Source organism: Uloborus diversus, chromosome 9 (assembly GCF_026930045.1).
Source record: "Uloborus diversus isolate 005 chromosome 9, Udiv.v.3.1, whole genome shotgun sequence".
Lineage (NCBI taxonomy): Eukaryota > Metazoa > Arthropoda > Arachnida > Araneae > Uloboridae > Uloborus > Uloborus diversus.
Genome location: NC_072739.1, coordinates 58,207,027 through 58,228,510, shown reverse-complemented (window position 1 = coordinate 58,228,510; position 21,484 = coordinate 58,207,027). Strand labels below are relative to the sequence as shown.

The 21,484-nt window shown below is 32.6% G+C and overlaps 1 protein-coding gene across 1 annotated transcript in view; it reads right to left on the bottom strand.

Moving 5' to 3' along the window:
* Positions 1-10,970: 10,970 nt before the first annotated feature.
* Positions 10,971-21,484, bottom strand: part of LOC129230237 (chorion peroxidase-like) — an 82,221-nt gene continuing 71,707 nt past the window's right edge. The window contains 4 exon segments of the mRNA XM_054864638.1: positions 10,971-11,064; positions 11,146-11,254; positions 13,712-13,881; positions 15,361-15,563. Of these exon segments, the coding sequence (XP_054720613.1) occupies positions 10,971-11,064; positions 11,146-11,254; positions 13,712-13,881; positions 15,361-15,563 (576 nt within the window).

Genomic DNA, 21,484 nt, shown 5'->3' with positions numbered 1-21,484 from the left:
ATTTTTGCTAGGCCTCAAAGAAATAGTTCATTTATTATTTTCACACCTTCAACATACGAAGTTGTTTGATAAAATCAAGTGAAATTCGAATAGGTATTTTATCACAAAATAACGATAATTGTAAATAATCCGACTCTGGTGTATAAAAGTAATCTCAAGTGATAAATCATCTTCTCCTTGAAGTAAGTTGTAGCAACATTTTCGTTGTATAAAAACTTGTTGCACAAATTTTGTAGGAGCAGAGGTAAAAGTGATATAAATTTATTGTGCCAGATGAAATCAAGATTTTTCAACGGAAAAGAATTCTTTCAGTATTTTACAAGCTCATTTCCTAACGAGTCTCTACTGATGTGGAATGAAATCGTCCTAAGTGTGTGATGTAAAGGAACAGTTAAGTACTAAAGTTATTAAATCGTCGTCTGCAAATTATAAAGGTATACGAGAGATAAAACTTTTTGTTGCTCCTATATTAGGTTGCTCCTTTTGTTACAAAATGTTAATTAATAAAAAGGTTTTAAAAGTACGAGTGAAAAGTTATGCCAACTGATAAATATAAACTGATTCGAATAACCAATAACCCCACAAATCTCGTGCTCCGCGAGTGGCAGTAATTTATGCACCTCCTTGTCAGATAATATTCGATTTCCTACTCTAAGGTTTTACAAACAGAGAATCATTTAGTATGATATTTATTTCAGTAAATTTGAAATTTTGGAAGTTAATGAGTATCTAAATCAAATATGTAGATAATTGAGCAATGATATTTTTTGTTATTTGTGATAGTTTTGTTTTAAATGTAGTATTCGATACTATAAATCGCTTTAATATGATTACAACTGAATGACTAGTTTAAAACTCAAATGTAGTGCCAGTTTTCAAAAGTTCCAAGCAATTTTATTGTGAAAAAATGGGTTAGTTTGGTGTAACAAATATTTTTATATTATTAAACAACACATAAGGTTCGTCTATCTTTTGTCAAGGAATCAAATGTACAGCTGTATTATAAATAGAGCTGTTTGTTATAAAATAGGCCAACATATGTATCGTTACCTTAACTGACCCATCCGCCATCTTGATACCCTTAATGTTGAGGTTGTGTAACGTTAAAATTCGGCGGTATATCTGGCGCTGCTATCGCATTATTTGGCGTTCATAAACACTGAACATCATATTAAAATACATTTTTTTTAACAAACAAGCCTCAAAAATAACAAAAAAATATGAAATGTTCTTGTTAGAAGTATCTAAATAATAAGTTTATAGATTCATATAAGTGCAAGTTTTTGTTACTTTACTCTCGAAAATTGTTAAATTTACTTTCTGCACTAACTTTAAAATATGATGACTGATTCATTTTCAACCCAGTAAAATTTTATTTCAAGCTTGTGACATTTTCCTGAACAATACTCAATGCTCAATATACTGATTGCTCAAAAAGTTTCAATTCTTCGCAACTTTACATCACAAAAATTATTTATTGCTCATTCATTAGCGAGGAAACTATTGAATAACTTTAACCCTCCTGGCGGCGAGCCCGAATATATTCGGAATTATTTTTATATTAAAAGCGGCAGGCTACGAATATGTTCGGAAACATTTTCGTACTGAAAACGGCAAGCTACGAATATATTCGTAGCCGCATTTTTCGCTTCCCCCTTAAGTCACTCTACCGTGTAATAGGAGGTGTGGTAGACTCTCCTTCAATTTGAATGGGAGGCGTGTTGCTGTCTGGCGTTGATGGGACCCAATGTAGCTTCTATCAAAATATCACTACAATGAATGACTCTGTTAAGTATTTTTAACGTTATTTTGTTATTTTATTTGAAACATACGCAAGTGTATTTAAATAAAACGTTATTCAATTAGGAAAATAGGCATCATAAAACTTGAATGTGTATTAAAGGGGGTGGGGGAGGGGAGAGGAATATATATACATACACAATTATACAATCTTAGGTGTCAGGTACAACTCTTCCGTCACATATAATATTCTCTCAGTTTATTTCTTTAACCGAAGTTTTGGGGGTAACTGGGCTTGGCTATGTATCATTTTGCGATAAACAACTTACATTTTCAGTCTATAATTAGAATCTAATTCTATAACTAGTAGTTCTGAAATAATAACAATATTAATAATAATGAAAAACTAAAACTGGAAATTTAAGCAGATTAAAAACAAAGGCCTTAAATATACGAAAGATACATATCTTATGCATATATTGAAAACATCATATAGTTAAAGATTCGATGGAATTTTTCTTAATCATTTTAGAATGATTTCTGGACCTAATTGGTACCTAAAGACTAATCATTTCTTTTCGATGCGAGTCAGTTTATTATTTTTTTTTTCAACAGCATGGGTCAGACGTGAAAAAAATGATGTTTAGAAAAAAATTTAAAATGTTACTGACTTAAAAATCGAAATGTTTACAAGAGGCGTATATTACTTTATATGTCAAGTATCAATTTTAAAGACAAAAAAAAAAAAAAAAAAAAGAGCTAAAAATGAACTAAAACTGGTTTCTGATAAAGTAATATTTTCCTAATCAATGATTGAAGTGAGGGCGTTTGAAAAATTCTGCGTTTGAGAAATTATACTTTTATAAACATTTCAATCTATGTTTTTCGAATTTCCATTTATTCATGAAAAGAACACTATTGAATCGTAAAATGTTGCACCATATTATTATTAGCATCAAGAAATAAATTATTTATATGCTGTAAAGAATGAGCGACGTTAATAATAAAATATTCAAAACCACACAGCATCCAACATTCATTTGAATTTTGGTGTCTTGAATTCACGAGACATTTTTCATAATCACGAATTTCGATAGCAGCAGAGTTGTTTGCTCAAACCAGCAGAGTGGAATATTATTAGCAGTGTATTAAACTAATAAAGTGCAATTAAGAAGCACTTAATCTTGAAAAAGACTTTTTTTTTTTGAAAAAATATCGAAACATATCACAGAAGAATAGGCAGAAAGAAACTTAGTCAACGCTGATAATCGGTGAACGAAATTAAATCTTACCTCCTCTCCTACTTATAGTTACCCGAATGCATAGTTTGTTATCAGTTGAATGTTTCTACAACCCATGACAAAAGTAGATGCATAGAACCTAATCCATCAATAGTAACTTATCAGCACTCAAGTTGTAAGCCTGAATCACATGCACATTTTCTATTGAACTGATCACAATGCCCCGTTTCCTGTCATTTTTTTTCCTGTATTCTGGTGCATTTAAAAGAATCGCAAGGACCTGCTCTGTCACTTATTGATTTGCTTACAATAATTTGATAGGGAACAACTTTCCCCAAGCATCCATTTCATTGTAGCAGAAGCATTCATTTAAATTTGAAATGGTCTAACTAAAGTATTGAATGAAGACATTCTATGTGTAGAAAGAAGGCATGATTGGAAGAAACCATACTTAGAAAACAAAATCAAACAATTATCCTTTATCTGTCATTGAACCGATGTTTGATTATAAAGTACTAAAATTTTCATACGCATTATTCGGTCTCTGGCTCTGTTTACTTGATTAAAGAATAGGCTCTTTAGAATGCCGAAACACGTGCCTGCTGCTCTTATTACTATTTTTTCATTTTTAACATCACTTATCGCAATATTATTTCACTTATCGCCCGAATGAAAACATTTTGTTTATAATGTGATGGTTTTTGTTTTCTGCAATTTAGCTTGTTTACGATTGAAAACTAACATGAATATTTTTCTAAAAACTTCTAGCTGCGTAAAAAAAACGAAGTTTCACAACGTTTGAATTAAGCTTATATATTAAGACTATATATATATATATATATATATATATATATAAATTAAGTTTTTAAAAACGTATGGTGTAAAAAGGCATTTGAAGGCCTTAAAAATTAATCGCGCTAGCTCATAACAAAGCTGCCGAGACATTACATATTATGTGAGTATGTAGTGTGGTTCCTCACACAATTTTTTAGACCAATTTTCTGATCATTTTGAAGATACTAGTGAAGTGTATGGAATAAAGTTAAAAGAGTGCCGGTATTAAGATAAGAGTATTATCCAGGACAGGACAGTATAAAAAGACATTTCTGATCTTTTCAAAGAGACTATTAGACAAAAAGTTACTCAAAACAGTCGAAAATTGGAAACTTTCTAAATGGAACAAAAAAAAACAAAAAAAAAAACCTTGATTTATTAAAAATAACTATTGAATATTATTCTTTTGTCAATTGTTTGAGGTATTTCAGAGAAGTTAGTCATCAAATGTTTTTAATTTAAGCCAGTTTAAGTCTAGTTAAAGATATTAAAGTTAAAAAAAAGTCACTTATATCGTATAAATAAACCTAATGAACAGAAATTAGTCATGTTTGAATTTGTTCTCAATACATAAATATATGAACGATCAGTTCAATAAAATGTTGCGTCAAAATATGTGTTCCCTTGTCTCATTATTTAGGAGATATACTTTCTAATTTAGAAGAAAAAGGAATTATCCTTATGCTTTCAAATAAGATCCATATTATGTCCCCTTTTTTGTTGAACTAACAGGTTTTAAGTTGCAACTAGGCAGGAAACTACATTCCAAAGATTCTCTTTTGTACTAGCTTTGATGAGCAGGTAGGCTGTCGCTCAGTGTCACGCGTCCCTAATGAAGCAGAAGGAACTCCCCACCCACTGCGGATTACGAGGGGGGTAAAATTCGTTTGAGAAAAGACTGACTCTTTATGGGTCCACCTGGTATTTCGGTGGTGACACGAATAAGAAATTCTAGAAAAAAATGGCCGCCGCTTGGAAGGTTAAAAACATTCATCCGTCGCAATTTGTTTGCACGAGCTGGTTTGTGCAAACAAAATATAATTATTAAAGGAATGCCTATTAAAGAAATCATAACTTTAAAAGTAATGGTTAATTTGCAAATAAATCTATCTTTTTTCTTTTTTCAATTTCATTCAAAATCGAATAGTATGATAACCTATACTTTAAACAGCAATTTAGTACTTTGAAGGTGTTAATGTTTCACGTAATTTTGTAATTAGTAAAATTTTGCAGCATTACATATTGTAATTTTAACATAATACGACAAAATTCATCAAATTAAACTTCAAGAAAAATTAATCTTATTAAAGATCTAATCGTATAAATAAAAGTACCTCCGGTTTGAATAAATTTAATTCATTTTTCTGTTTCAAGTAATTGTTATTTTCTACTTATTTTAGATACTTCATAGCTAGAAAATTTTTGGAAAAAAATTATTTTATATTAATTTTTCTCTCTCTCTCTCTCTTTTTAACGAAATTGTTGCTTATTGCATGTGAGGCATACCATGATCATTCTAAACGAAGCGATTTAAGTTCCCGTCTAATACTACAGCTAGTACACGATAGATGCGCAATATAAACAGTTCTATCTAAAAGTATAATATAAGACTTCAGTTTTCTTTCTAGGTATTGCATTGTGTCGCTAGAAATAAATTAGAATTATGTATTGCAAATTAAAAATGTGCGTTGTAATAATCATTTTTACGTAGAACAATATACTATGACGTTCTATCAGTAGAAAGACAAAGTGGATCATATTTGTTTCCAAACAAAAAACACCTTTTTTGTAAGAAAATATTACAACTTTCATGCAAAGCTATGCAAACTTGTGCCATTTTTGTGATGTCCAAAACGTTTTATTAATGTTGTGTTTTTTATTAAAATATTGCTTGGACAAATGATGCGTAAGGATCCACCAACCTTTGGATGACCTTTGGGATGACCTTTTGCACCAACTGTAGTTTCTGAAATTCAATGTCTCAAGGCATAAAACTTCAATGAAGTTACATGTTACGTGTTTGGGAGTTGCAAGTTCTATAACTCTACTCCTCCGAAGGAATCTGTATTAACTGTGAAATGCATTTTGAAGATTTGTGCCTTCATCGCATTGATTTCTTTTCACTGCAATACACATACGGTGTAATCTTATTATTTTTGCATTCATTCTGTATTTTTCAATATCAAATTATTATATGTAGTCTATGTTTCACGACTTTTTACTCTAATAAAGAACTGTTTTGATCTCACTTTTAAGGATTTTCAAGAGAGGAATGACCCTCATCAGTTGTATAGATTAGCTATATAAAAAATACGTCACAAAAGCAACAGAAAATACCCTGAGAAAAGCGCAAAACTAAAAAATATAGCTTTGACATTACCAGAACGAAAACTTTTATTTAAAAAAAAAGAGCTTTATACTTTTCCCAATACGTATGAAATCTATTCATAAAAAGTTTTTAATTACGATTTTTTTCGATACTGGGTACCAAAACTAAGACTCAAATTATCTTGACAAGGTAATAGTACTCAAAAAAGATTCAAAAAAATATTTTTCTAGTAATTATGTACACCAATTTACATGAATATCAAACTTACGAAATTCGACAAATAAAAAGTACAATAAACATATACTTAATACATTTCTTTTTAAATGTATTTTTTTAACTTAACAGTCATATTACAATAATGTCAATTTACATAGTTAAAGTAGAAATGTTTAAGCTAGTTCACTACCAACTGTACTAACTGTACTGTCTTGAAATAATCATAAACGAATGTACGGTGGTTTAGTTCGCTGAAAATATAATGTATGAAAATATCAATGAGTCTCTGCAAGAAAAATGTGGATGACAGAGTATTTGTACTCAAAATACGTTTTCTTACTAAATTGTAAAAAAAAGAGAGTTTCATGCATTTTTTAGACACATACTTCATGGACTACCTGTATGTTTTTAATATTTTCAATATTAAAGATAAAGTGAAACTAACGTTGGTAAATGCACATTTTTTTTTTTTTTGAAAGCAAGTAATAGTTTTGAAGCCGTCTGCAGTTTTAGACTCGAGCACGAATACTGTGAAAAATATAAACCATCCGGAAGATGTTACAGTACCAGTAGGTGTTCTTTTAGGAAGCAGCTTCTTTCTAGCTCTTTGAGCTAAGAGAAACGTTTTTTCACAGCTCGTTTAGCTGGAAAAAAAGCCTCTTTTTAGCTTTTAGTTAAAAAAGGAGTTTTTCCAAAGCTCTTTTAGCTGAAAGAAGAACTTCGCGTTTGCTCTTAGCTGAAAGAGAAGCTTCTTCTTAGCTCTTTCAGTTAAAAGTTTTTTTATTTCTCTTTTAGCTAAGAGGGGAGTTTTTCTTCCGAAAAAATCAACAAAACATGTTTAAAATATAACAATGTTAAAACCAGAAATAGCTTTGTGCTTAAAAAGTAAAAATAAGAAATAACATATAATTGCACAAAAATTGCAGATTACTGCTTGCAATGACCTTGTAACTCCGAAACACGTGTATGCAGTAATTTGCAACTTTTGTACAATTATACGTTGTTATCTCTTTTTATTATAACAGTGTGTTCTTCCAGTCAAAATTATCGTTCACCCCTCCCCCCCCCCTTGAAAAAAGGTAACTTAACACGTTGACCACTTTATACTTTCATCTGGTTCAATTTCGTGCAGAAAAACTAAATAAATAAAAGTGTGTATTACCTGTGTTGGGTTCGTTTTGCATTTCGTATTTCTTAGAACTGATTTCATAAAGGTATTTTTGTTGTATTATCCACTTTCAATATTATTCAAAAAGCACACTCATTAATTTCTTTTGAACTGCTACGGGGTTATTCCTATCTTGAAAACAACCGCCTCGCAACCAATGTTATAAAATACCACAAGCAATAAATTTGAAAACCACTGGCGACTTGTATGATAGCTTAATCATAGCGCAGTCGATACCAGAACGACGCTCTTGTAGCAAAACGTTTGTACATATAGTTGTGTTCGAGTTATTTAAATAAAATGTATTCGCTTATCTCTCGTGTTTCGTCATTTCAAGAGGATGCGTCGTCAGCAGCAGCAACGAAGGACTTTTAGAAGAAGAAATTACCGATTTCTGTATAAAAAAAAATTCTGCACAAATATAGTCTTTTGTGTGTACTGTTTTATTTTTTATTGTGATTTTTCATATACAAATAACAAAATTTTAAAATGAAAAATAAAATGTGCCTAATTTCTTTGTATTCTTTATTATGTATTTTAATTTTTTACTGCAGTCAAAAGTTTTCATTTCCCTCTTGAGAAACGATTCTCGAGAACGCTATGAATCATAAGGGATTGTTCACAAATAATCTGTTTTTATCACAAATCACAGAGTAACAGCACTGAATGATTGCAAGCAAGTGTTGACAATTTATAAACGATCCCTTTCGATTTGACGCCTGTCCGAAAATCATTGAAATAAGGCTCTTTAGGTCGTCGGTACCTTTTTAAGTTTTTATGTTTGTCAGCTGGATTTTTTTATAAGCTGCCACATATACTTAGTCACGAAATTTTGAAAGTTATATACAGTAATCTTTCGCACAGGCGCAGTGAAAAATTGATTGCTTTAAATGCCCATACTTCATCAAATTTTCAGTATTTTTATTGTTTTATTATTTATTGCAACTGATTGCTCTATAAATTTTATAGTTCGCTTTCATGTCGCTCACGTCACTAGTTACAATAGTGGCACCTCTTGAAATCAAAAAAAAAAACAGGAGTGAAGAAAATGAAGATTTAATGCAATATAGCTTTTGACTGATTTAATCACAAATACATTTATAATGCTATGTTTACGGGTTAGTTTTTATAGTCTTAATTAGTAGTGTACAATTACAGTTTGAAAAATTTCTTCATGATTTTGAAATTCAATGATTTGCCAGTTATGATCTCATCGTTAATATGTCACCACGTTCACGCACCACATGCGTAAAATACCTTTGTGCGAGTTTTGGCAAAAAAAAAAAAAAAAAAATTAAATTAAGATTTTAAATCAATAATTTTAGGTTTGTCAGCTTTTTGAGATGTACCACTATTGCCAGCGATGAGCGATGTGTTTTAAATTAGTTGCTAGAAAAAAAGAGGAAGGAAAGGGGTTTTGTTACACGTTCTTCAACCATCACCCAAGAACAACCGATGAAAAACCACTGTGACCTCTCAAAAAACTTTTTGTTTCGAAAGTTTTTTTTCTGACTTTACGAAAAATTTAGAGACAATATTACAATATTGAACTTCTCTTATTGGAGTATCTTCGGTATTAGTGTGATTTTGTTCTAGTTTTCTAGTTACTCAATAGATGGCGCTGCTACAAACAATTTTTTGCTAATGTGGGTTTAAGTGCCGCTATCTAGTGAGTCATTAGATAACTAGAGCGGTTAATCTCTCATTTCACCAATGCCGTCTCTTATTAGAAGCAGATATGTATGTTAAATGTACTTTTTTTTTTTCCTTTAGTAAAACTTGGCATTTTGGTTGATAAATCGAGAACTTCCTTCCTCCGAAAAATTTAAATTTGGAGCGCCCTTGTCTTCATCCAACTGTCTACTTCAGGTCTTATATTTTTCAACAACTAAATTGTGAGACAAACTTTAAGTAATCTTCAAGAGCGATAGTAGTCCCGTAAGATGCTTTGTACTGAAAGCCTTAAGACAAAACAAACATGATGTGTAAAATAAGGTGCAGAAACATTGTTCTCAGAGTGCCATTAACCTGCACTGCAAAAAGTAATAGCTTAAAAATCAAACAGTCCAATTTTGTACAGAAGAGACGGTGATTGTTTGATTTCTGCTCCAGCCCTAGCTAAAACCGATGCATATTGAAATTCGTAAAGGAGGCATATAATATGATCCTTACGAAATAAACATACTGAAACATACGACCCATTGTATTATAGCTCAATCGTTAGGAATCACCTTTTGGCGCCGCCAAATTGGCGTCCGTTTTCTTGTACTTCGGTGATTCTGTTATAATGTGCTTGCATTCTGAAAACTTGAATGTATTTTATATGTGATTCAAGTTCATTAACATTACTGACAAATGACAGTTTTCGTGATATTTTCATTAACGATATCACATAAATATGACACACTGTTGTATTTAGTTCATTTTCTCCCGATTAATTTCGAAACGTAGTGATGAATACAAGTTCTAAACCCGGCTGGTTAAATACTAAATTGAGCAAAACTAAAGCGTATTTCTGGAAAGGATACACAATGTGGAACTCGATAGAATTACGTGCTAAATTTGATTCATTGCCGGAATTAAAGGAGAGATTAGAGTTTATTCAAGAGCCATAATATTTTTTTTTTCAAACTGATGAGAACTTAAGAATATGAATATTCTGTTTTCTGATAAGATTCTGTTGTCTGTTTTCTGTCTCTCAAATAATCTGTTTTCACAACATTCTACATTCACAGGTAGGATTTAGAAGTAAGTAAAGCTTTCATTTATTCCCATCATACTAATAAATGCAAATATCCTAGTATTTTATTTGTTGATAGGAGAAAAGAAGCCTAAATTAAATTACCAGATGGGTTACCGTGCGTAGTTTTGACGGTAAATAGTGTGAAGATTAGCTTGCTTTCAAAGAAGTTTCTATGATTTGCAACTTTAAATGTTCCAGAAAAGATGTAGAACTTACAAACATCCTTGAACCAAGAACCATGTGACATAAAATATGCCTAATCACTCTTTTTTTTTTTTTTTTGCATCAAATCATTCATCATGCATCAATGATTCAATGATGTTTTTATAAAAAATTTTGCTGTCCTGTAAGGCTGCGGCTATTTCTTAATTTCATCTTTATTTCCAGTGAATGACTCTTTCTACGTCTAAATAAATTTTGCAGAACTTTTTGTAACCCCCCCCCTCACCTAGAGCTAGCTATCAAAGAAATTTCTATGATAATTTTAAGCTCAGTGTTATGAAAGAACTTCTACGACTTCTCCAGAAGTAAACAATTTAAAAAATTTAAACACTGGCTTCATTTATAATAAAAGTTCATAAATATAAATTTTGGAGAAATCTTTATTTACAAATATGTACAAGCAAAACATCACAAAATAAATTATGCGTTGCAATTTGACACCAGGTAAAAATTCTTCGCGTGTAAAAAAAAAAAACATCACAATGTGTATCGCCATTCTCCCGAAATAATATCTTCCTCCCAATAACTGAAATCAATGTCTGGCAAATCTTCGCAACGGAGTCTCGGGTTCCTAAACAGGAATTTTCGTTTTAGAAATCGATTAAAAAGCAGTACCTTTGAAAGGTAGGAAACAAAAAAATGCTGTACTTACGTGATTGGATTTGGCATTCGCATTCCCCAGATCTGTATCGTTGGAACGTCGTCTGCATTTTCACATATTATTTTTGACTGTATCGTCTTCCGAATTTCTCGTAACTGAGCTGCAATAAAAGAAGTAAATAAATAAATGAGTGATAAATACTTTCAATCTATCTTTGAGGATAAAGTGTTTCGTAACTAACTAGTGCTTAAAAAATGTTACTAAGGGATGCTTTAAGAGTTTTACTAAGGAACGCTTTGAAAGTGTTACAAATGACTGCTTAAAAAAGTGTCATTAAAGAATGCTTGAAAAAGTGTTACTAAGGAATGCTTGAAAAAGTGTTACAAAGGAATGCTTTAAGAGTGTTATTAAGGAATGCTTGAAAAAGTTTACTAAAGAATGCTGGAAAATGTGTTATTAAGGAACGCTTGAAAAAGTGTTACTAAGAAATGCTTGAAAAACTGTTACTAAGAAATTCTTTAAAAAGTGTTAATTCCATAGATGATTTTTAAATTAATTTGCTTCTTAAATTAGTTTCGTGTAATGAATCCGGTAATTATACATCCCGTAATAGTTAATACAAATACAAATACAAATGTGAAGACCAGCATTAGGCTCTTGGCCCAGCTAGGCTGGTCCTAGTCAATTTATTAGTTCCCAATGAAGATCAATGGCCCTCTTAAAGCTATCCACCCCCTTGCTCATTACCACCTCTTCCGGTAAGCTGTTCCAAGTGCCCACACAACCCTACTAAAGTAGTAGTTTTTCCTTATTTTCGGGTTAGCCTGAGTATGTGTAATGTAACGACATAACTTAATGTAACGAACAACTTTCATAATAGCGTCTAGGGCAAGTATTCACATCACGTGGTGCGGAGGCCGGGAATAATACCGTTAATTTCATTTTATAAGATCCCATTTTACTTTAATCTACCTCATTTGGAATTAAACAGGTGCATCTACAAACCTTCTAATATTTAAATGTAAATTTAAGCACCCTTATAAAAGCAGACATTAGCAAACAGTTGCAGATAATATGTTTCGAGGCTACAAATAACCTCTTTTTCAATGAAAAATATGTATTGCTCACGGATGTCAAGACATTCGCAAATACATGTATGCAATAATTTGAATTTTCGTGCCTCACTAAGGTTGAAATCCATATATTTTTTAGCATAAAAGTATTGTTTCAGTCCTTGTATTTAAAGTTAGCCCCACAACCTTACATTCCTAGATTTGCGCACAAAATCATTGCTTAAAGCATTTGATTCGCCTTCATACAATGTTATTTCGGTGTATGTAGATTATTAAACATCATGTTTTGTTTTTTAAGTTGCCGTGTTATGAGCTATGAAGATTTTCATAACACAGCGACTTAACATCAGCAACAAAAGTGCTTTTTATTTTAAGTTGCTGTGTTATGAAATATGAAAATTGTTCTTTCTTTCTTTTTTTTTAAGTTAAATTCATATAACATGTTTTCGAGGCTGAAAAGGGGGAGGGAGGAAGTCCAGGAAGCTAGCAGCCCAATCGCAGTTGCGAACATTAGGCACGAATCTTGAAGTATTGGTATATTTACGTCACGTCACAAGCTAAGATTGTGATAACGTAACTGCAAGTTTATTCCACACCTCTAAAACACTAATCACACTATAGAAATGGGGTGGTTTCCTTCAGTCAAAAGTACTACGTTTAGTCATTGAAATGGATAGAATGAGCAAAAAAAAAAAAAAACATGAGCCCAGAAAATACTTTCATTTTCCCAAGAGTTTTTTTTTTACTTAATTTTTTAAAATGTCCGATTTTTCAAACAAGGCGTGGTCTTTATGACGTCACAAATGATGCTTTTTGGCGCATCTTTCTACTACGTTTCCACGTTACGATAATCAAGCAGCGAATTAAAATTGCACTCTACGCTTGCTATCAAACGTATCGTTACCAATACACGTGAGTAAAGATGCGAATTAAATATTTAGCTCTGTGAGAGTGGCAACACAGAATGGCATTTCATCTTTTGTGACGTCATCGCCAAGAAATGTAAACAATGAAAGCTCACCGATTTAAGTAATTTTTAAAAATATTGAACTTCAACAAATTATTTAAAAATGGTCAGATCCTATGTTTTTAAGCATGCTTTTTCAGAAAAAAATACTTTTGAAATTTTGGAAACGACCCCATTCCGAGACTAGTATTTTCACACATTGGTTTTGCTGTTGTTTTCCTTTTTGCCTGTACTGTTGGGACATTAAAGTTTTTTATTTAAAGGTTTTTTTTTTAGATATTACAGTAATCTTAGGCAGAAAAGCCGTTTTAATGCATGCGCAGCACACGAGTTACATGATTAAAAACTGAATAATAAAAGTGCATTGTATAAGCAGCACCGACGTCGTTGTTTTCGCCGCTGCAAAGCATAGCACTTACAACTCATTTATAGCATAAACCCCATCCGGGGTCAATGTATATATCATATATTACGCAACATTTAAAAGTGATATAAAATACCAATAAGCCTACACCAATAATGGATAGCCCAGGGTTGTTCAAAAAGTAAGAAAAGACTAAATATTCAAATGTTTTACCTGGTGTAAATGAAGAAGGCAATCCCGGATTTTCGTGCCAGAACCGATCTCCTTTCCTCAACATTCGAAATTGGTGGGCGATGATGCATGCAAACGTAGGGCCCACCAGTGCGCCGGACATCGCTTTTTCCGATACTCCTGCTGACCATAAATCTATGTCGTCCGGATGCCTATGGAGACAAGTAAAGACAAGTCATCAAACAATAAGTATATCGTCAGGCTCTTTTGAGACCTTGACTTGACAGTTTTTTTTTCTGGAGAAGGATTGCTATGCAGTCAAGTCCCGATTATCCACGGAACAGGGTGGAACGGTTACCGCGGCTTATCCGCAAATTAGGGGAAAATGATGCTGTTGTATGTAATAGTTTAAAAAAATCAGCAACACTCAAATGCATTTACACTATGACTAAACGAGTAACAGTGTATGCAGAAAATACATCTAAAATCTAGAAAAGGATCGCTGATCATTGCAAACGGACTGCACACATAAGAGAGCAAATCGTGCAAACAAATTAACTGCAACAGATCAAGCTGAGTTAGACCAAAAGCGCAAAGGGGTAGAGAGAGGAATTTTTTCAAGACTGATCTAGTTATGCATTTACCGACGTAAGTAGTGTAGATATGAAACAAGTAACTAGGGTATGGGTAAAAATCAGTAATTAGTGAATATCTAAAAGAGTAAGTAGTGTAAATCTAAACATCAGGTTTCAACTGGTTAGGTTTCGGTGACTTGAAAAGTTTTGATGTCATTGGAAGAGAGGGGGAAGAAAGCAATAGGAATGTCTAAGAAATATATTTTGCGCTTGTTAAGTTAAAATGCGCAATTATCAACATTAAGTTAATCATTGCCTTTTTTTTTCTTTTTTTAGTGTGGAAGGCAGTGGATAAGCGCATAATCGGGAGCTTGCTGTATTTGCAGAGCTGGGTCACCACCGCATCGGCATCGTTATTCGCGCGACAATTTTACCAATATTGCCTACTCTTTTATGTTTGAAATCAGCTTCGAATTTTAACAGAACATGATTCTATCAATGCCCATCTTGTTAAGCATTCCACTGACGGTTTTCTTGTTTATGTCGCAGTTACGAATTGTTGAAGTTCCGTTGTCAGTTGAGTTACCATCGCAAGTGTTATTGACGAAGAAGTTTTATCATCGCCAATCGTCAACTATTTGAAATCAGCTTCGAATTTAAAAGGACATAGTGGCAACAATGACCATCTTGTTAAGCTATGCACTCACTAATTCACCGTCTTGCTTCTTATATGATTCTGTACTCTTAACGAACAGTTGCCTTACGGCGATTAAAATGAATTGGATTTGTTTAATGTTTCGTCTTTCGGGATTCATTTTGTCAGAGCAAAATTACACTGCTGTTGGTAAATAATGATTTGATATCTCACGTAAGTTTTCAACATCCTCTATGCTTGGTATTAGTTTTTTTCTTTAGCGTCCAAATTTCCTTTATTTAGCTTAAAGGCAACGTATTTTGCAACTATTGCAGTTGGTGTGAAATCAGCATAGCAGAAAAATAGGTTACATATGATTCATTTCACCGATAAGCACACCGAGCAAAATCAATCACGTCAGAAACCAACTTCACGAAAGATTTCTAGGTTATTTTGTGAAAAATATGTCAAAGACAACTTACTTGTAGAGCTGTGAAAACTTGAAAGCTGTACCATTGCTCATGTAGTACTCCAACTCCGCGAATGTCTCAACCCGCCCTAGTCCACACCATTCTCGAAAGTGGTTATATCCAGGGACACCCATTTCTCTTCCACGGAGAAGATTTGTGGCTACTAGGTCGATACCGAATGGCAGGTGTTTTTCTTGGAAAAGATGGTTTGTAACCTAGGAATCAAAGAGAATGAGCTCAATTCATTACATAACCAGAAAAAAAAAGAGATTATAAGTAAAACTGCAGATTGAAGAAAATGAATCGCGCTATAGTAAAATGTCAGTGGATTCACACGTTTTAAAAGGTACTGAACACATTTTATTGTTCCTGAAAAATACTTGTGTGTGTTGTTTATTGCTCTTGCCAATTTCTGCTTTTGCGTACTTGTGTGTTACCTACATGCACTTCTGTGTGTACGTCCTATGTCCGCAAGTATAAAGTATATTTAAGAAAAATGAAATATAAAAAAGAACAAAAATTAGGCATTGAAATTATTAAATGATGAAATGAAAAAAAAAATGACAAGCAACAAAACTTTATAAGCATCAAAAGATCAGGAGCTCCAAGAACCTCTATGATTTATTTTCGCGACTAGCTGATAATGCTCAAAACTTAACCAACCAAATTTAGGCATAAAATAGAGTCCACATAAAAAAAAATTATAAAACCCAGGAAAAAATGTCAGCGTAAAACCTTCAAAAAAAAAAACCTCGTAAAACTAGCAGTTATTTCGGACTGATTTCCCTACGTAAAACCTGATCAAAACCTGCAGGCTCTGTTCAGGTTTTTTAGTCCGAAATAACTGCTAATAACCTGCGGCTTTGATTTACCTGCAGGCTCTGTTCAGGTTTTTTAATCCGAAATAACTGCTAATAACCTGTGCCTTCGATTTTCCTGCAGGCTCTGTTCAGGTTTTTTGTCCGAAATAACTGCTAATAACCTGTGCCTTCGATTTTCCTGCAGGCTCTGTTCAGGTTTTTTTGTCCGAAATAACTGTTAATAGCCTGCACCTTTGATTTACCGGCAGGCTCTGTACAGGCTTTTTAATCCATTATAACCGGCGTTGAAAAGCTTTCGATTTACGTTCAGACCCTGTACAGGTTCTATGTCTAAAAAAAGGCAAACACATGTAGTTGTTGTCTTGTGCCGACTGGGTTGGCAACTTTTGGGGTAGGTTGCTTCACTTTTCCAACTGTACTGTAATTTGGAGTAAAGTCTGATTTCCGCTGTACACACACATGCCATAAGGACACGTTTAACGGGTGAGCTATTATTCACAGAACGTTCAAAGGCAGGGGCGGACTAGATCCCCCAAGCGGGTGTGAACCTTGATTCCCAAAGGGCGCAAAAATTAAAAATAAAGGTGCACAGGTTCAGGAAGCTGGAAATAGAAAAAAAAAACCAAAGGCGCACCAGTTTGGGGGCGCAGGATGAAAACCGAGGGAGCAAAAGGATAAAAAATAAGGAGCACAGGTGTGAAAAAGGAGAAAAAAAAGTTGAAGCCAAAAAAAAAACCTGTTTGAGGCATAAAAAAAATCTGTGAAGGCCACAGGTTTGAGAGCGCAAAAAAAAATCTGAAGTTCTAGTTTCGAGGAAGCACAGGCAGGTGGAAGCACCGGCCTGTGGTCCGATGGGCCAGTTCGCCCCTGCACAAGGACAGGAGAGAGAAAGTACATCTATGTCCAAACTGGGATTCGAACCTAGGACCTCCCCATTCAAAGTCAGACTTCTCACACCGCTAGACAAAGGGTCAGCGCTGGTATTCACGGCTTCTTTATTACAGAGCCCCTCGTTTGAAACACCTATAGATAGATCACATGCAAAACTGTATCAAGATTTGTAAACACAAGGAGTGAAGAGCGTCTGAACCAATGGGTTGCGACAATATTCATGTATGATTAGAAACAGTCTTGACGCATCCACCCACACTTATACTCAGAATAAAGTATGCTAACTTGGAACTGGAACTCCTAATGCTTGTTCCTTTAAAGCTGGATGCAGCTTAGAAAACAGCTCATAATAGCTTCTTTACTGAATGACTGCAAAGCAACTTTTCTTTCATTGTTGTACAATGTCTGCTCTGTATTGTTCACCAGACAGAGAAAGAAATATCATTTTTCTTAGAAAAAACGGTTTCCTGTCCCTATGACACAATTGTTCAAGTTTGCAAAAATATATCTATTTTAAAAGAATAAGAAAATAAAAACAAATTTTAAAAATATCCACAAAATCTTGGAGTTGCTGCAAAAACTACGAAACGGAAAATGTCAAAATGTCCAAACTAAATAAATATATTTCAAAATGCAAAAAACTAGTTAACGTGCAAATTCTAATACATAAGCAGGTTAAAATCATTGAATAAATTTATTGATATAAATAGGATATGGTGAAAGAAAGTTTAAAATTTGAATTGAAAATAAAATCGCATAAATAATTTTAACTAATTTTCTAGTTTGATCAAATGCCACACCTCTGTGATTCTGAAAATATTTAATTATTTAAGCTTCGGCAATTATAACATGTTATACAGTCGAACCTTGTTAAAACGAACTTGCTTAACGCGAATGAAATGCCATTCCTTGTCAGACAAAGCTACAAATTAGTCTTAAACCATTTCTTTAACATGAAGAGGATTTAGACGAAATCCCACATAAGACAAAGAAAATTTCAAGGTATTGAAGAAAAAGGGAAAAGAAAATCTCCATACTTTAACATAAAATTACTTTCGAAAGTCGAAAGATCTGCATTTGAATGCAAGCGACATGGCTGGCAGCGAGAAAATTCCTTTCCTCGGGAAGGAAAATCGGGAAAACCACGTTGTTCAAGAAAGTACTAAATTTAGCTGTAGATTATGCTTACAGTAAAAAAAGCTGGGATGAACAGTGAAATCTTCGACAAATGGCTGACAAACCTAGATTTAAAATTTCATTGTGAAAAAAAAAGTCTAATTCTGGACACTTGTTCTGCCCAAGTAGAGGTTTAAGGTCTAAAAGCGATAAAGTGTTTTTTTTTACCCATCAACACAGCAGTGAAATTCCAGTCTTGAGATCAAGGAAAAATCAGATGTTTGAAAATGCACTATCGCAGAGAACTGGTTCGAATAGCCATTGCCTCTGTTTCGAATTACTTGTTTCTTACTTAGAAATTATAAACATAAATGCTTGGGTGTACATTTTTGTACAAAGGTACTTGGTTCTTATATTTTCTGAGACACAAGAACAAAAAAAAAAAATATGTGTGCGTACACAAAATCCGGTAAACGTGGAAATCGATTAACACGAAATTCGGTTAACACAAAATATTTTGGCATCCCTGTTGAGAACTTAAATGATTATTATTCGAATAATAGATCTGCATATGAAGAGCATGCTTGCATCTATATTATTTAGCTACGACCTCCAAGGCAGAATAAACCCAAAGCGGTCAGGGCTTTACTAACTTGAGGTCCCTACCTAACAACTGTGACATGACTCACAGCAGTACATAAGATTTATACAATTTAAGAAATAATAGCAATTAAATTTGAAGATGCATTGAGTACCAAATTTTGCTAAAAACCGAATATTTGGTCAAAATCCTAACTGAATATCTGGCTGAATACCAAATAACTGTGGTGAAAATTTTTAACCATATTATTTGTATCTTTATTTCAGGTCAATTTAAAGCAGTTCATGTATTTGTGTCTTAGGTGTAAAGTAAATTCATTTCAATTTAAAATCCTTAAATGTATCTAGCAGGGCTCAAAAATTATATTGCCCAACATACCTGGGGCTTGTAAAAATTCTGATTGGACAATTGACCCTTATATGCCCGGCTTGGCATATAATTATTATAATTTTTTTTTTTTATTGATTATTGGTAATTTTACTGGCAACTTATTATGTACTATTTATTTAAACTTCCATTTCTGTTTAATATTGAAATAATTCTTGTTTCAGATATAATGCTGTTAAATTTTTTGTCTGATTAATGCTATATGACAAATTTAAATATTTTTGTTATTTTCAATAAAAAACCGAACATGTAAAATTTTTATTTGGGCATCTATTTTTCAGGCAAACATGACCGGCAGGGCATGTAAAATATTCAAGATATCAATTTGAATTCTTAATTATAATTAAATTGAAATATTAATTTGATTTCTTATTTCACCAGAAAAAAAAACAATTAAAAAAACTTAGATATTTTTAATTTGTTTTCTAAGTATTTGGTAAGACAACTATCTTTTATTCGGAAAATCATCTTAATATAGGAACAGGCCAGAAAAATTTTAGATGCACATATGAGTTACTTGAAGGTTAAAGAGATCACTGTTTTTAATGGTCTCGGTTATATGGCGTTTTTTTATATTCTCTCGACAAGAGCGATATAACGAGGGGCTACTGTATTATTATTAATCATCATTAACTTATTAAATAGAGTCAAATCTCGATAACTTGAATATTCCTTTATCTCGAATTTTCATCGTTTCCCAAACTCTTGAGACTGTTGTGGAAACTTCCCCATAGCTCAAACTACCAATAACTCGTACCTTTTAGCTGGTCTTTTGGGACTTCAAGTTATTATGAGTTGGCTGAATATTATTTTTTTTATCATAAGCATAATTTTTTTAAAAATAGCTGTTTATTGACTTTACATATTTATGAACACTTAGCATTAGAAGTTTTTTTTTTTCTGTTACAATAATCAAATGTTTTGATGTTGTATGTCTCATAAAATGTAAGAAAACTAAGTTGCATATTTACATCAAGATTGCATTATTTGTAATGATCAGTTTTTACTGAAGTTAAGAAGGAAAGAAAAATTATCTCCTCAAAAAATGTGAGAGAGGCAAAATATTCTATTTTTCTGTAATGATTTGATATGACACCTCATTACCCTTCAAATGTTACCTATTTTATTTTAAATTAGTGGTACCCACACGGCTTTGCCCTTAGTAGGAAATTAAAAGGTCTTTTGGCTCGCCTGTATATTTACAAAAAATGTATGGTGAATCTCTCCCCAATTGGCTGGCCTATGTTCCTCGTTATGATAACTTGGTAATTTACTCATCCATCTTATGATAATTTTGCTCGGGAAAATGTTCTTAAAATTGGAATAGAAAAAGAACAAAATCAAATTTTCGAAAAATCGCCTTGAGGTGCACACTCCCATGCTACAAACTAACTTTGTTCCAAATTTTATGAAAATCGGGCCGAACGGTCTAGGTGCTATGCACGTCACAGAGATCCAGACAGAGCGACTTTCAGATGTATTATTACTAAAGATGTCATGTCATTTCAACTTAGGTTGGATCAAGCAATCATAAAATGTTGATGTGGTCTATGATGACTTGAACTTCTTTTATTAAAGTTATTAGCAATAATTGATTAAAGTTATTATTGAAGCATATATATTTAATGCAATTAATGTTATATTTTAAATATAATTAAATAAACACATGCTGAAAAATTACTTTACACATAAAGTTTGCATAATTTTCTCAGCATCAACTTAAGCAGTTTTTAGTTTTCAAGTTTAAATCAGTTTTTGACACCAAAGTGGTTGAGAGTATTGCAAATAATATAATTTATACTTTCTGAAATAAAACCAAATGAAACATAAAAAACTACTTCACTTACCTTTTAATCAATTTGAAACATTGAAAACAATATTTATTATTATTGTTGCACACTTAAGAGAGGCTGGGAAAAAAAGATTTCAAGACAACGTATGATTTTTCATGAAAATTTTCTATCACAATCCACAGGGTTGGCAAGTTTTTGACAGGTGATGGTTTTATCCGGTTTTGTGTGTGTGACCGCAGGTTTTACTGTTGTGTCAAAAACCTCTTTTTGACATAATTGTCAAAAACTTTAATTCATGTCCAAAACATATCTGAAATTATTGACACACAAAATTACCTTAACAAGTGGTCCTTCATTCTATAAATTTTGATTTCAGACTCTGAAGAAAATTTCTGAACTGTTTTATATTTTTAGATGATGTGCTATACATATATAATAGTTTTTACTTCAACAAGCTGCTTCTTTGAAAAAAAAAAGAAAGAGACTTTTTTCCGCCTGACTTCAATTTTGCTTTTAAAGCTTGTTTT